The sequence below is a fragment of the Oryctolagus cuniculus genome, chromosome 8 (assembly GCF_964237555.1).
Source record: "Oryctolagus cuniculus chromosome 8, mOryCun1.1, whole genome shotgun sequence".
Classification (NCBI taxonomy): domain Eukaryota; kingdom Metazoa; phylum Chordata; class Mammalia; order Lagomorpha; family Leporidae; genus Oryctolagus; species Oryctolagus cuniculus.
This window is the reverse complement of record NC_091439.1, coordinates 67,344,436-67,357,998: the sequence shown is the minus strand read 5'-3', so window position 1 is coordinate 67,357,998 and position 13,563 is coordinate 67,344,436. Positions and strand designations below refer to the sequence as shown.

The 13,563-nt window shown below is 39.7% G+C and overlaps 1 protein-coding gene across 6 annotated transcripts in view; it reads right to left on the bottom strand.

The window, feature by feature from the left end:
* The window catches only part of STPG2 (sperm tail PG-rich repeat containing 2), a 604,392-nt gene that overhangs the window by 586,891 nt on the left and 3,938 nt on the right, over positions 1-13,563 (bottom strand). For 2 of the 6 annotated variants that reach the window (XM_070047844.1, XM_051820162.2), the window contains 4 exons: positions 12,171-12,279; positions 9,469-9,544; positions 5,414-5,523; positions 2,386-2,535 (listed from right to left, as the gene is read on the bottom strand). In XM_070047844.1, coding sequence (XP_069903945.1) covers positions 2,386-2,535; positions 5,414-5,523; positions 9,469-9,541 — 333 coding nt within the window. In that variant the 5' untranslated portion in view covers positions 9,542-9,544; positions 12,171-12,279. Of the gene's footprint in view, positions 1-2,381; positions 2,536-5,413; positions 5,524-9,468; positions 9,545-12,170; positions 12,280-13,563 lie in introns of those variants that run through there. The other 4 variants (XM_070047843.1, XM_017347399.3, XM_070047845.1 and 1 more) reach the window with 3 other exon arrangements.

Below are 13,563 nucleotides of genomic sequence, written 5' to 3'. Positions count from 1 at the left end.
CTCTGTCTTTCTCTCTCACTGTCTAACTCTGCCTGCCAAATAAAAAAAAAAAAAAAAAAAAAAAAGAATACATTGATCCCTATTATTTCTGGAAAAAATAAGTAAGTACAATAGTTATAAACACATATGGACATATACAATTATGTTATAAACAAACTATCACAGAATTTTCTTTTTCTTATCACTATTAACTTCCAATGACTCTCATGAGATTACTTACCATATTAAAACAAGAAGCATGGAATGGTTTATTCTCCATTCTGTACTTTCAAAAAGCAATTACATGGTATCAAGATTTTACAAAATAATGACCCTATCTCCTTCTCCAACCTCTATTCCTACTATTGTCCCTTACATCCTATACTTTAAACATTCCAAGAAACTTTGCTCTTCTCTGAGCATACTAAACATCTCAGAGTCTATTAATGTTGTGTGTGTGTGTGTGTGTGGTTTTTTGTTTTTTTTTTTTTTGACAGGTAGAGTGAACAGTGAGAGAGAGAGAGACAGAGAGAAAGGTCTTCCTTTTGCCATTGGTTCACTCTCCAATGGCCGCCGCGGCCGGCACGCTGCAGCCGGCGCACCGCGCTGATCCAATGGCAGGAGCCAGGTACTTATCCTGGTCTCCCATGGGGTGCAGGGCTCAAGGACTTGGGCCATCCTCCACTGCACTCCCTGGCCACAGCAGAGAGCTGGCCTGGAAGAGAGGCAACCAGGACAGAATCCGGTGCCCCGACCGGTACTAGACCCCGGTGTGCCGGCACCACATGCGGAGGATTAGCCTAGTGAGCCGCGGCGCCAGCCTATTAATGTTGTTTTTGCTGTCTAGAATCCTTTTCCTTTTCTTTATAACTTAGTAAATCCTTCTTGAAGATCAAATTCAATTGTTTGTTCTATTCTTTCCTAGACTCCCACTTTAGGCTACTAGTGAAATTTGATCATGGTTCTATGACATGATTTCATCACTTTCACTTTACTGAATTTCAGTCATTACTTTCCTGTTAAAATTACAGCTGTCTGATACATCAATAAATGTTTGATAAATCCTTACATAAGTAAATGAACAGTTACTTTGTCCTCATACATGAAATAACTGATGTTTAAATACATTATAAAACTTAACCCCAATGTCATTACACTGACATTATTCAACTGAGGACTCAACCCTGAAAAATATCCTCTTCAATAGAGAACTGATTAAAATACAATTAATACAAGATACATAAAGAAATAAGGGCAAGAGAAGGGATACGCTCTAAATAAACCATGAGCAAAATCCACTAGATACTATTATTTATTTCAAAGGAGGAGGTTTGGGTGTCAAAATTATTTGCTATGTAGCAGCAGCACATCTTTCCAAACATATCACCTACGTTAGTCTCTACTATAAATTCCTCATTCCAGTTAAAACAGTCTCCTCATTACCTTTTCTTTTTTTTTCCAATATTTTTATTTATTATTTGAGAGACAGAGTTACAGATAGTGAGAGGAAGAGACAGAGAGAAAGGTCTTCCAACCGCTGGTTCACTCCCCAAATGGCTGCAATGGCCGGAGCTAAGTCGACCCAAAGCCAGAAGCCAGGATCTTCTCCCAAGTCTCTCACATGTGTACAGGGGCCCAAGCACTTGGGCCATCTAATACTGCCCTCCCAGGCCATAGCAGAGAGCAGGATCAGAAGAGGAGCAGCCAGGACTAGAGCCAGTGCCCATATGCCAGGGCCACAGCTGGAGGATTAACCAAATGCACCATGTGAAAGCTCCATCATTACTTCTTTAAAAACTCCACTTCCATATCTTCATTCATAGCATTCCATGTCTGGAATGAATATTACAATCTTATTCCTCAAATCCTACCTCAAGACCAGTCTCCGCCATAAATTCTCTATAAATTATACCATCCTATATTACCATAGATCTTTTTAAAATTTCTGTGGCATTTAATACATGATCATGCATTTACAGCCTAACACATTTTATCTTGAATTAGTAGTAACCTATATGTTCTTTTCCATCCAAATTTTTTAAACTTCTATACTTCAGGAATCACGTTTTTAATTTCCCTGCATTATTAACAATACTTAACACAGAGTTTCCTCTCTAACAGGTAAACTCAGATAGTCTTTCAAATCTTTCTTACTTCCTATTCCTCATAAACATTAGATTTCTCAAGCACAAAAATGAAGTTAGATACCAACACAGTTAAAAAATTTTTTATAAATTTTTAAGTACTCATTTAATTATAAACTAAATACAATATGGAGACTAAGAAATCTGCTAATTCTGTCAGTGAGGCTTTTTAAATGTACTAACATCACAAAAAATACTAAACCTTTTCTTTATCTTAACTAAAAGAAATGTCATGAAAGCATTATTTAAAATACCAACATACTGACTGAAGATGCTCTTTAGCCTCCAGTACTTTTCTGTATACTGTTCCAGGAAAACACTGATCATAGCTTGCTGGTCCTGGATTATCTGAAATAAACTTCTTAAAACGTTTCTCCCGGTTTTGTAGACTACGGCCTCCTTTTATATTACACTAAATTGGAGAGAAAAAAATATATAAAATAATTAAAAGCACTTTGCAATTGATTTTTATTTGATAAATATTAAACATCACTATTAACATGTAGTGTTAAAACCGAACCTAAAAAAATTAAGACTCTTAATTGAAGACACAGTTCTAGGGGCCAGCACTGTGGTGTAGCAGGTAAGGCCGCCACCTAGAACAAGGGCATCCCATATGGGTCCCAGCTGCTTCACTCTGATTTAGCTCTCTGCCGTGGCCTGGGAAAGCAGTCAAAAATGGACCAGGTCCTTGGGCCCCTAAACCCACCTGGGAGACCTGGAAGAAGCTCCTGGCTCCTGGCTTTGGATCAGCTCAGCTTTGGCCATTGCAGCCATCTGGGGAGTGAACCAGTGGATGGAAGACCTTTTCCTCTCTCTCTGTAGCTCTGCCTTTCAAATAGATAAATAAATCCTTAAAAAAAAAAGTTTTATATATATTTTTTAGTTCTTTTTATTTATTTATTTATTTTTTTGACAGGCAGAGTAGACAGTGAGAGAGAGAGACACAGAGATAAAGGTCTTCCTTTTCCGTTGGTTCACCCCCACAATGGCCGCTCCAACCGGCGCACCACACTGATCCGAAGCCAGGAGCCAGGTGCTTCTCCTGGTCTCCCATGTGGGTGTAGGGCCCAAGGACTTGGGCCATCCTCCACTGCCTTCCCGGGCCACAGCAGAGAGCTGGACTGGAAGAGGAGCATCCAGGACAGAATCCAGCACCCCGACCGGGACTAGAACCCAGCAGCCCGGTGCCGCAGGTGCATGATTAGCCTATAAAGATAATTGAAAATGAATCTTGATGTGAATGGAATGGGAGAGGGAGCGTGAGTTGCGAGGGTTGCAGGTGGGAGGGAAGTTATGGGGTGTGGGGGAGCCATTGTAATCCATAAGCTGTACTTTGGAAATTTATACTTACTAAATAAAAGTTAAAAAAAAAAAAGTTCTAGTAAAAGCAGGTAATAACAGTTTTGTCAGTTTTAACTTAGAATCCAAACTAAAATTTACTATAATTAGAGCAGTCTAAAAGAATACAAGAAAACTCTGGGTTTTGTTTTGTTTTGTTTTGAAGATTTACTTATTTATTCGAAATCAGAGTCACAGAGCGAGGGAGACAGAGAATCTTCCATGCACTGGTTCACTCCCCAAAGAGTTGTAACTGCCAGGGCTGGGCCAGGCCAAAGCCAGGAGCTTCATTTGGGTCTCCCACATGAGTTCAGGAGCCCAAGCACTTGGGCAATCCTTCAAAGATTTAACAGGCACATTAGCAGGGAGCTGGACAGGAAGTAGAACAGCCAGGACTTTAACCAGCACCCATATGGGATTCTGGCAGCATATCACAGCACTGGCCCCAAGAAAACACAGTTTTTAAAACAGAAATCCGGGCTAGGGCCTGCACTGTGGCATAGTAGGTTAAGCCTCTGTCTGTGATGCCTGCTCTCTATATGGGCACCCATTGGAGACCCAGCTGTTCCATTTCCAATCCAGCATCCCTGCCGATGGCCCGGGAAAGCAGTGGAAGATGGCCCAAGTGCTTCAGCCCCTGCACTCATGTGGGACACCCAGAAGAAGCTCCTGGCTTCAGATCTGCCCAGCTCCAGCCATTGCAGCCATTTGGAGAAGGAACCAATGGATAGAAGTGCTTGCTCGCTCTCTCTCTCTTGTGTAACTCTGCCTCTCAAATAAATAAATAAATCTTAAAAAAAAAAAAATAGGAATCAGAGACAGGAATTCTCAAAACTGCAGGGCAAAAATCGTGTATATTTTCCAAGGCCTGGGAAAATTTTACTTCCAAAACGAACTTGAAAAATGCTGACAATCACATGGCAGCAAAAAGGCAAAAAAAAAAAAAATTGTTTAGGATTAATTATGTTCATTTTGGTGATCTCCAAGGAAGTTAATGTAGGTTTATTGGCAACAGGATGGTTTTATACTCAGATTACATTTTTGTTTGTTTTGTTTTAATTGATTTGACAAGGAGAGAGAGAGAGAGAGAGAGAGAGAGAGAGAGAGAGAAACATCTTTCATCCACTGGTTCATTTCTCCAATACCCAAAATACCCAGGGCTGGGCCAGGCCAAAGTCAACAGCCAAGAGCTCAATCCAAATTCCTCAGGTAAGTGGCAGGGACCAGATTACACAACCTATCACCTGGTGCCTACCAGGGTGTACATTAGCAAGAAGTTGGATCAGAATCAGAGGACCAACTTGAACTCACCCACACTCCTATATAAGACACACATGTCCATAGCAGTGTAGTAACTATTGCAGCAGATTACTAACACCTAAGGTTATTTTTAGATTATTTTTAAACATTGTTTCATACAAAGGAAGACATTGGGAGGAATCTTCCATGGCCCATCATGCAGCATATCCGGATTCTCCAGAATCAAAAATTATCAACTGACAAATAGTTAATTCAAATAAAATTCCAAAATGATAAAAGATGACATCTGCGATTATGAAGATATCGGAGTTATACACTGTTTCTGAGTGGACCATTGCATATATTCTGGTCAGACTCTTATGTCTATAAAGAAACAGGATATAAATGAAACAGCTATAGCTTTTGAAAACCAATTCCTTCACTCTTTTGACAATCTCTTCCATATATATTGATCTCCCATTCTTTTGGCTAAATGGTTTGTACCTTATAGGATTTAAAGAATAATGAAAAACACCCGATAAAGCAACCAATATCAAACTCATTTTTTCTATTACTCAAATTACAAAACATAGATTAAAAAGAGAAAGAAAACACTAATAGGGGAAAAATGTAACAAATGACATTTGGTTCCATTAGGGGAGAAAAATATGACTTTCACTGACTCAATTATAATGAATTTATAAATGTACCTGTGCTTCTGAAACATTATAGTGTCCTGGACCTGGACCATCTTTCTCAGTGTTAGAGGCAACAGAAGTACTTTCTCTGGCAGCCAAAGAAAGAAATGGTGCATAGCCACCTATAAAAATAAAATCATATTTAATGGCAGGTAAAATAACATTTCAAGGATTTCAAAGAAAAAACACTCAGATAAAATCATTTAGAACATTCAGGGCCCGGTGCTGGTGTAGAACGGATAAAGCTGCCGCCTGCAGTGCCAGCATCCCATATGGGCACCAGTTTGAGTCCCAGCTGCTCTACTTCCCAACCAGCTCTCTGCTATGGCCTGGGAAAGCAGTAGAAGATGGCCCAAATCCTTGGGCCCCTGCACCCTCGTGGGAGACCCGTAAGATTCTCCTGGCTCCTGGCTTCGGATCAACACAGCTCTGACCATTGCAGCCATCTGGGGAGTGAACCGGCTGATGGAAGACCTCTCTCTCTGCCTCTCCTTCTCTCTCTGTGTAACTCTGACTTTGAAATAAATAAATAAATCTTTAAAAAAAAAGAACACTCAATATTGAGACTATTTTTCAGAACTAAAGGCTTGTCACAGAAGTTATTACTTTTTAAAAATAAGATCCATTTTTAAAAAGTAAAAATTGGATCAGAACCTTTACTTTTTAATAAATATAAGAAACTACACAACTTATCAGAAAACAGAAAAAATACCCAAAGGAAAAAAATTTTTTTTCTTCTAATATATTTGGTCAGGATGAAAATGGCATTGTAACATGGTGTAATGGGATGAAGGTGAGTAAGGACACAATAAACCTCACTAGTCATATTTTAGGAGCAGTAGACCTCATATGGTTAATGAAACACTCCAGTCTCTTAACCCAGTGCTTTTCATCTTCCAGATGCCGGCCACATAATGTTTTGCAGCACTCACCCATCCAGAATGTGTTGTTTTGCGCATATTAAGATCAAGCCATCCATTCTCCTTCCACGTTTCTCAAGAAATTGTAATGATGCTTGAGATTTATAACAAATAATCCTGTTTTTGGATCCACAACCAGTTTCGGTGTTTGGCTGCTTACTCCTGAGCCCCTGTCTCTAATTTTTCATGCATTATTAGTCTTACCTTCCTAAGCACAGCTTTCCCTTTTGAAATCCTTAAAAACTCTGAACTTTGTTCACTCAGGAAGATGGTAGCTCTATAGGTGTTTGTCTGCTACATTCTCATTCTATCAATAGAATGAACTTTCTCTTTATCCTCAAACTTTGTCTCATTACTCTAGTTCAGCAACAGTGACAAGGACAGGACTTGTGGTAAAAGTAGTTCTATTTATCTGATAAAAAATTTTCAACCTCCAAATCTGTTTCATGTTTCGAAATAGCATGTTATTTTTATAGAATAAATTATAGAAATGTTGAGTAAAAGAAGATAGTCGTTAATGTCTCCTCGCTTTCATATATCATATTTCTGGATTGTGCAACTCTAAACAAATGTTTACAAATCCAAGATAAAACTTCATTGAAACAAGCAATCATAAAATTTGACAAACATGGAGAGAGTACTAGAGACTTATAAAAAAAAATTCAAGAACCGTAATGACAAAATCAGTGCAGTTTAAGCAAAATAGATGTTAAAAGCTGATGGAGGGGCCAGCGCTGTGGCGCAGCGGGTTAACACCCTGGCCCGAAGCACCGGCATCCCATATGGGCACCGGTTCTAGTCCCAGCTGCTCCTCTTCCGATCCAGCTCTCTGCTATGGCCTGGGAAAGCAGTAGAAGATGGCCCAAGTCCTTGGGCCCCTGCACCCACGTGGGAGACCCGGAAGAAGCTCCTGGCTCCTGGCTTCGGATCGGCGCAGCTCCAGCCATTGCGGCCATCTGGGAAATGAATCAGTGGATAGAAGACCTCTCTCTCTGTCTCTACCTCTCTCTGTAACTCTGTCTTTCAAAGAAATAAAAAATAAATCTTTAAAAAAAAAAAGCTGATGGAGAATAAAGCAGCTATATTCAACTGGTAACAAAAGAATGAAAGTAAGGACTCAAAACTTGTATACTAGAGACCAGCAATATGGCACAGTGGGTTAAGCCACTGCTTGCAACACCAGCATCCCAGTACTGGAATGCCAATCCAAGTGTTGGGTTTCAGTTCCAGCTGCTCTGCATCCAATCCAGCTCCCTGCTAATGCACCTGGGAAGCCAGAGGAAGATGACCCACATATATGGGCCCCTGGCATCCACATGAGAAACCAGGATGGAGTTCCTGGCTCCTGGTTTCAGCCTGACCCAGACCTGGTTATTGCAGCCATTTCAGGAGTAAACCAGCAGATGAAAGACCTCTCTCCCTTTCCCTTTTACTCTGCACTTCAAACAAATTTTTTAAATAACATGTACACTAAAAGAACACGTGTGCAAATCTAAGAATTTATGAGGCCAGCACTGTGGCACAGTCAGTTAAGCCAGAGCTTGAAGAGCCAGCATCCCACATGAGTACCAGTTCAGGTCCTGGCTGCTCCATTTCCAGTCCAGCTCCCTGCCAATGCACCTGGGAAGGCAGTGGAAGATGGCCCCAGTGCTTGGGCCCCTGTATCCATGTGGAAGACCTAGAAGAAGCTCCTGGCTTCTGGCTTCAGCCTGGCCCAGTCCCAGCTGTTGTGGCCATTTGAGGAGTGAACCAGTAGATGGAGGACCCCTCTCTTACCCTCCCCCCCCCTCTCTCTCTCCCTCCCTCCCTCCTTTCTCTCTCTCTCTCTCCCCCCACTTCTCTCTCTCTGTAACTCTGCCTTTCAAATTAGTATAGTAAATATCTTACTGATAGTAAAATATAATCTATTTATGTCCAGTGTTGTGGCACAATGGGTAAAGCTGACACCTGTGATGCAGATGGTATCCCATATCAACCATCAGTTCAAGTCCTGGTTCCTCCACTTCCAATCCAGCTTCCTGTTAATGTGCCTGAGAGGGCAGCAGAAGATGGTCCAAGTACTTGGTTGGGCCCCTGTCACCCACGTGGGAGACCCAGATGCAGCTCCAGGCTCCTGGTCTTTGTTTGGCCTAGCTCCAGCTTTTGAGGCCATTTGGGGAGCAAATCACTAGACAGAAGATCTATCTACCCAACTAGTTTTCAAACTGCCTTTCAAACAAATAAAACTTTTTTTAATTTTTATTAATCTATTTAAAAGTAGAAACAATTTACACTTTTCATAAAAAGATTTATTAATTTCTTTAAAAGGCAGAGTTACAGAGAGAGACAGACAAACATTTAAATCTACCTTTCACTGGTTCACTCTCCAAATGGCTGCAATGGCCAGGGCTGGGTTGATTTAAAGCCAGGAGCCAGGAGCTTCTTCCAGTGCCGCCACAAGAGTGGTGCAGGCACCCAAGCACATGGGCCATCTCCCACTGCTTTCCCAGGCCATTAGCAGGGAACTGGATAAGAAGTAGAGCAGCCAAGACTCGAACCACTGCCCATATAGATGCCAGAGCTGCAGGCTGCTGCTTTACCCACTACACCACAGCATCAGCCCCTGAAATAAAATCTTACTTTGAGGCCTAAGTATATTAATAAACAACTCAAAATATTATTTAGCTGTGTTATCAGTGTCAGCATAAAAGAAGCAAACATTCTCAAATAAACAACAATCTCTTTGGCTCTAAAAAAAAAGTATTAAAATAATTTTAAACAAGGAAAAACATCTCAAGTGCCATAATGGATGACAATACACAGAACTAAAAAGGAAGAGAAGTTCTTTTCCACATAGAGGATGCTGGGAAAAGATTCATGGAAGATGTTAAAATTCTGAGTAATAATTTTATAAGTGATGATTTAAGTTGGTTGTCCCAAAGCAGAAAAAGAAAGCAAAGAAAAAGATATAAAACACCCTCAGAAAAGTAACAAAGACCACAAAAACAGAAATCCTTAAAAGTAAGCCAAAGTTCACTTTGAAAAGGCAGCAGTTGTCTGTTAAAGAAACTCAGCACACCAGAAAAACACTCCAAATCTCACAAAGTAACCAAAGAACAGCATTTTAGATTTCATTCAAAACACATAAATATACACTTATACACATACCTATCAAGCAACAGATTTTATAAAGTAAATTGTACAAATTACCACAGCATACTTCCAAGAGGCAGAAAAACATTACCTATAAACAGAAAAAAAAAGTCAATGAAAAGAAATTTAACAATGCAAGGATGAAGACAAACGTTTGATGCAATGGTTATGACACCACCTAGAACACCTGCATTGTATATTATCCATCTCAGAGTGTGGGTTCAAGTCTCAAATTGGCTTCCAATTATAGCTTCCTGTTATGCACACCCAGGGATGCAACGAATAATAACTCAAATATGTGGTTCCGTGCCACCCAATGGGAGATGCAGATTGAGTTCCAGACTCCTAGCTTTAACTTAGACCAGGCCTGGCTGACGAAGCCATTTAGGGTGGTGAACCAGAAGATGGATGTTATCTTTCTCTCTTTCTCTCTCCCATCATCATCATCATTACCATCCACTGGTTCACTCCCCTAAATGCCTATAATACCCAGGGCTGAATGAGGCTGAAGCCAGAACTCAATCTATAACTATGCTAAATAGGTAACTGGGGCTTAAGAACTTGAGCCATACCTATTGCCTCCCAGGGTGCAGTAGCATAAAATTGGATCAGAGGCAGAGCCAGGATTTGAATGCAGGCACTCTACTATGGAATGCAGGTGTCCCAAGCAGCACCTTAACCACTGTGCAAAATACCCTCAAAAAGGCTTTATGTTTTGGTTCACACAAACAATAATGTAATGTTTACATAGATAGGAAAACTATGAAAGCTAAGGTCAAACAAGTTCTGAGAGTTGTCATCAGAAAAATGGCAGAATCTAATAAATACACCCACACAAAAGTAAAATTCATTAAAAGTACTGATTCATTAAGAAACAAACACACAACAGCTCCATGTACTCAACATTTAACAATTCATGGAAAATCTGCATAATGAAAAAACTATACATAAATTTCAAAATGTCTAGCAACAAAATAGATATTATTAGTTCTACTTTACAAAAATCTTTGGATTTCCCTTGTATACAAGTAGAAAGAGACAACATAAAAACATAAAGAACCAAGAAAGCTAATCTTCTTAACAAAGTTTTCTTTTTTTTTTTTTTTTTTTTTTGGACAGGCAGTTAGTGAGAGTGAGAGACAGAGAGAAAGGTCTTCCTTCTGTTGGTTCACCCCCTAAATGGCCAAATGGCCGCTACAGCCGGCACACTGCACCTATCCAAAGCCAGGATCCAGGCCTTTCTCCTGGTCTCCCATGCGGGTGCAGGGCCCAAGGACTTGGGCCATCCTCCACTGCCTTCCTGGGCCACAGCAGAGAGCTGGACTGGAAGAGGAACAACTGGGACAGGATCTGCTGCCCCAGACAGGACAAGAACCCTGGGTGCCTGCACCACAGGTGGAGGATTAGCCAAGTAAGCCATGGCGCTGGCCATATTATAGTACTTTTTCAATAAGCTTAAAGTATATATGAAATTTGACCACAAGTCAAACCTCAAGGAAATTAAAATGTTTATAAGCTCCATGAAGGAGAGACTTTCCCATTTTATTCATAGCTGCATATTTAATGTTTATAATTAGAGAGACCAACTGTCCCAGTTTACCCATGACATGAGAGTTTTGGTGCTAAAACCAAGACAGTCCCTGAGAAAGCAGAATGTTTGGTCAGTTATCATAGTGCCTTGTATAGTAAACAATACATACAGACTCAGCAATATTATAAACTATAATTTTAGTTATTCATTCAACAATACGCATACTTTATTATGTATTTGATGTGCATGCATGATAGGCAGTGAGGGCATAATAATAAATAAGATAAATCTGGCTTCAAATAACGGATTGCACTACAAATAGTGCTGCTAATAATTAAGGTATAAAATATAGAAAATGGCTCAGGGAATTGGAGTCTGATTTGGGGTATATAGATAAATTGACAATGTGAGGTGTCAATTATAAATGATAAATCAAACTGGCAGCAGGAATTAATAATATAGGAGGGAAAAGGATTTGAAAGGAAAGAAAGAAGTTCAGTTCGGTATATATTAAATTTGAGGCATCAAGCAAAAGATAAATCAAACTGGCATGAAGCAGTAAAAGTCCATTCTGAGGAAGAAGATGGGCAGTATAGGATTAAAAGACAAGATCTATAGCCACAAAGACAGCCACAGGACAAAGAAAAGGGCATTCTTCACATATAGGAAATAACTAGGCCTTTGAAATATGCACTCATCTTCAGGAACATAAACATATACAGCAATTACACACATTTATTTAAACACAAATAAAGATAGATTGCCTTCCCTGATGCAGCTTCCTTGTATTCTGATTGGTTAATAAATAAAAATCATCATTGTTGGCATAAGCATACAGGCACATCTATGGGACCACAGACAACTAATGCTCTGTGGCAGATAAAACTAACTACTCTCTCATAAAAGAAGATATCTTGGGAAAAAAAATATATTTAGGAAGTGTTATCACCGAACTTAGATGGCTAATATAGAACCAAAATAGATAATGAATATACAGCTAATGTAAGGTTATGTAAGTAAGCTCAAAAAGCAACAAAATTCTCCTTGGCACAATAATGCCAGGAAAGGTAACAATATTAAATAATTCTGGAAATGATATACTGTGGATTAACACCAAGCAGGACATATACAGTAAGAGGACAGTATAGTTAGTAGACAGAAAGTTTGAGAATAAGAGTATACACACCTCTAAAGTGTTCTGTTCTTGTGAGGTTCAAGATAACCAGTAAGCAATACAAAGTCCCAATATCTTCTCTTTCCACTTCATACTGTGTAAAAATCCACCTAATCCTGAGCTGAAATAAACGCATAGTCTGGGTATTATTGGTCTTAAGGACAGGTGAGGTAAAATGTACCACCTAGCAAAGAGGTGATGAAAGGAACACCTATTCCTCCTCTTATCAGCACGTCACCCCTAGTATTGCTTTAAAAAAAACAACCTGCAAGATGCAGATGCTCAAAGTTCCAAGGTATGGAATTTCCTAGTTTGTTTAATCAGTAAACAAGGCACATCCTATTAAACAGTAAAAGGGCCTTGACACATTCTACTTGCTACACTCTAAACCAAATTAACACACATTTGTAAGAAATTTTAATTGTCATATGTGCCTCAATATAATTTTATTTCATGATTTGTTTGTTTTTATTGAGAACCATTTGTTGGTTACAGTATTGAGCTAAAAATTGAGAATAATGGAGTAGAGATCATGGTTACTGACCTCAAACAGTTCATCTTTTAGTGGTGCTCCAGGTAACTTAAACAGTAATTACAACATATAATTAAAGTGCTGTTAAAAAAAAAGTCATTAAGGAGTCAGAGAAGAAAAGCCTGAGAAAAAGAAGAGTCAGAACAATTTACTTTAGCTGAGTCTCAAAGAATAAAAAGGAATTAGCCAAGTGAAGCAGAAAGAGTATACTGGCCAAAGATCAAGTACAAATATATAGAGGTAAGCAAGCAATAACTTATGAAAACTAGTAAGTTGTAATTACTAAAATGTATATCAAGTGTCTGTGGAAGTGTGAGTGCCTGGAAAGATCAGATAAAGTAGAAAACCAAGTCAGAGATCAGAACGTTAGACAGTGAGAGAGAGAGAGAGATAAAGGTCTTCCTTTTCTGTTGGTTCACCCCCCAAAGGCTGCTATGGCCAGCGCGCTGCACCGATCAGAAGCCAGGAGCCAGGCGCTTCCTCCCGGTCTCCCATGCGGGTACAGGGCCCAAGGACTTGGGTCATCTTCCACTGCCTTCCAGGGCCACAGCAGAGAGCTGGACTGGAAGAGAAGCAACCGGGACTAGAACCCAGGGTGCCGGCACCGCAGGCAGAGAATTAGCCAAGTGAGCCGCAGCACCAGCCAAACCATAAAATTTAAATAGAAAAAGACCAATTATAAAAAGATTTTAAAGATAGAATCAATAGGTCTTAATGATCAACAGAAGCAGTTAAGCAGAGAAGAAGTCTAGAATAAGCCCCAGGCTTAAAGTTCATGATAGACAACTAGGGAATTTTTTTTAAGGATCCAGTTTGGTAGGAAAAATTATGAGTTCAGAAATTGGAATTTCAGATGGTTGAAGACCACTCAGG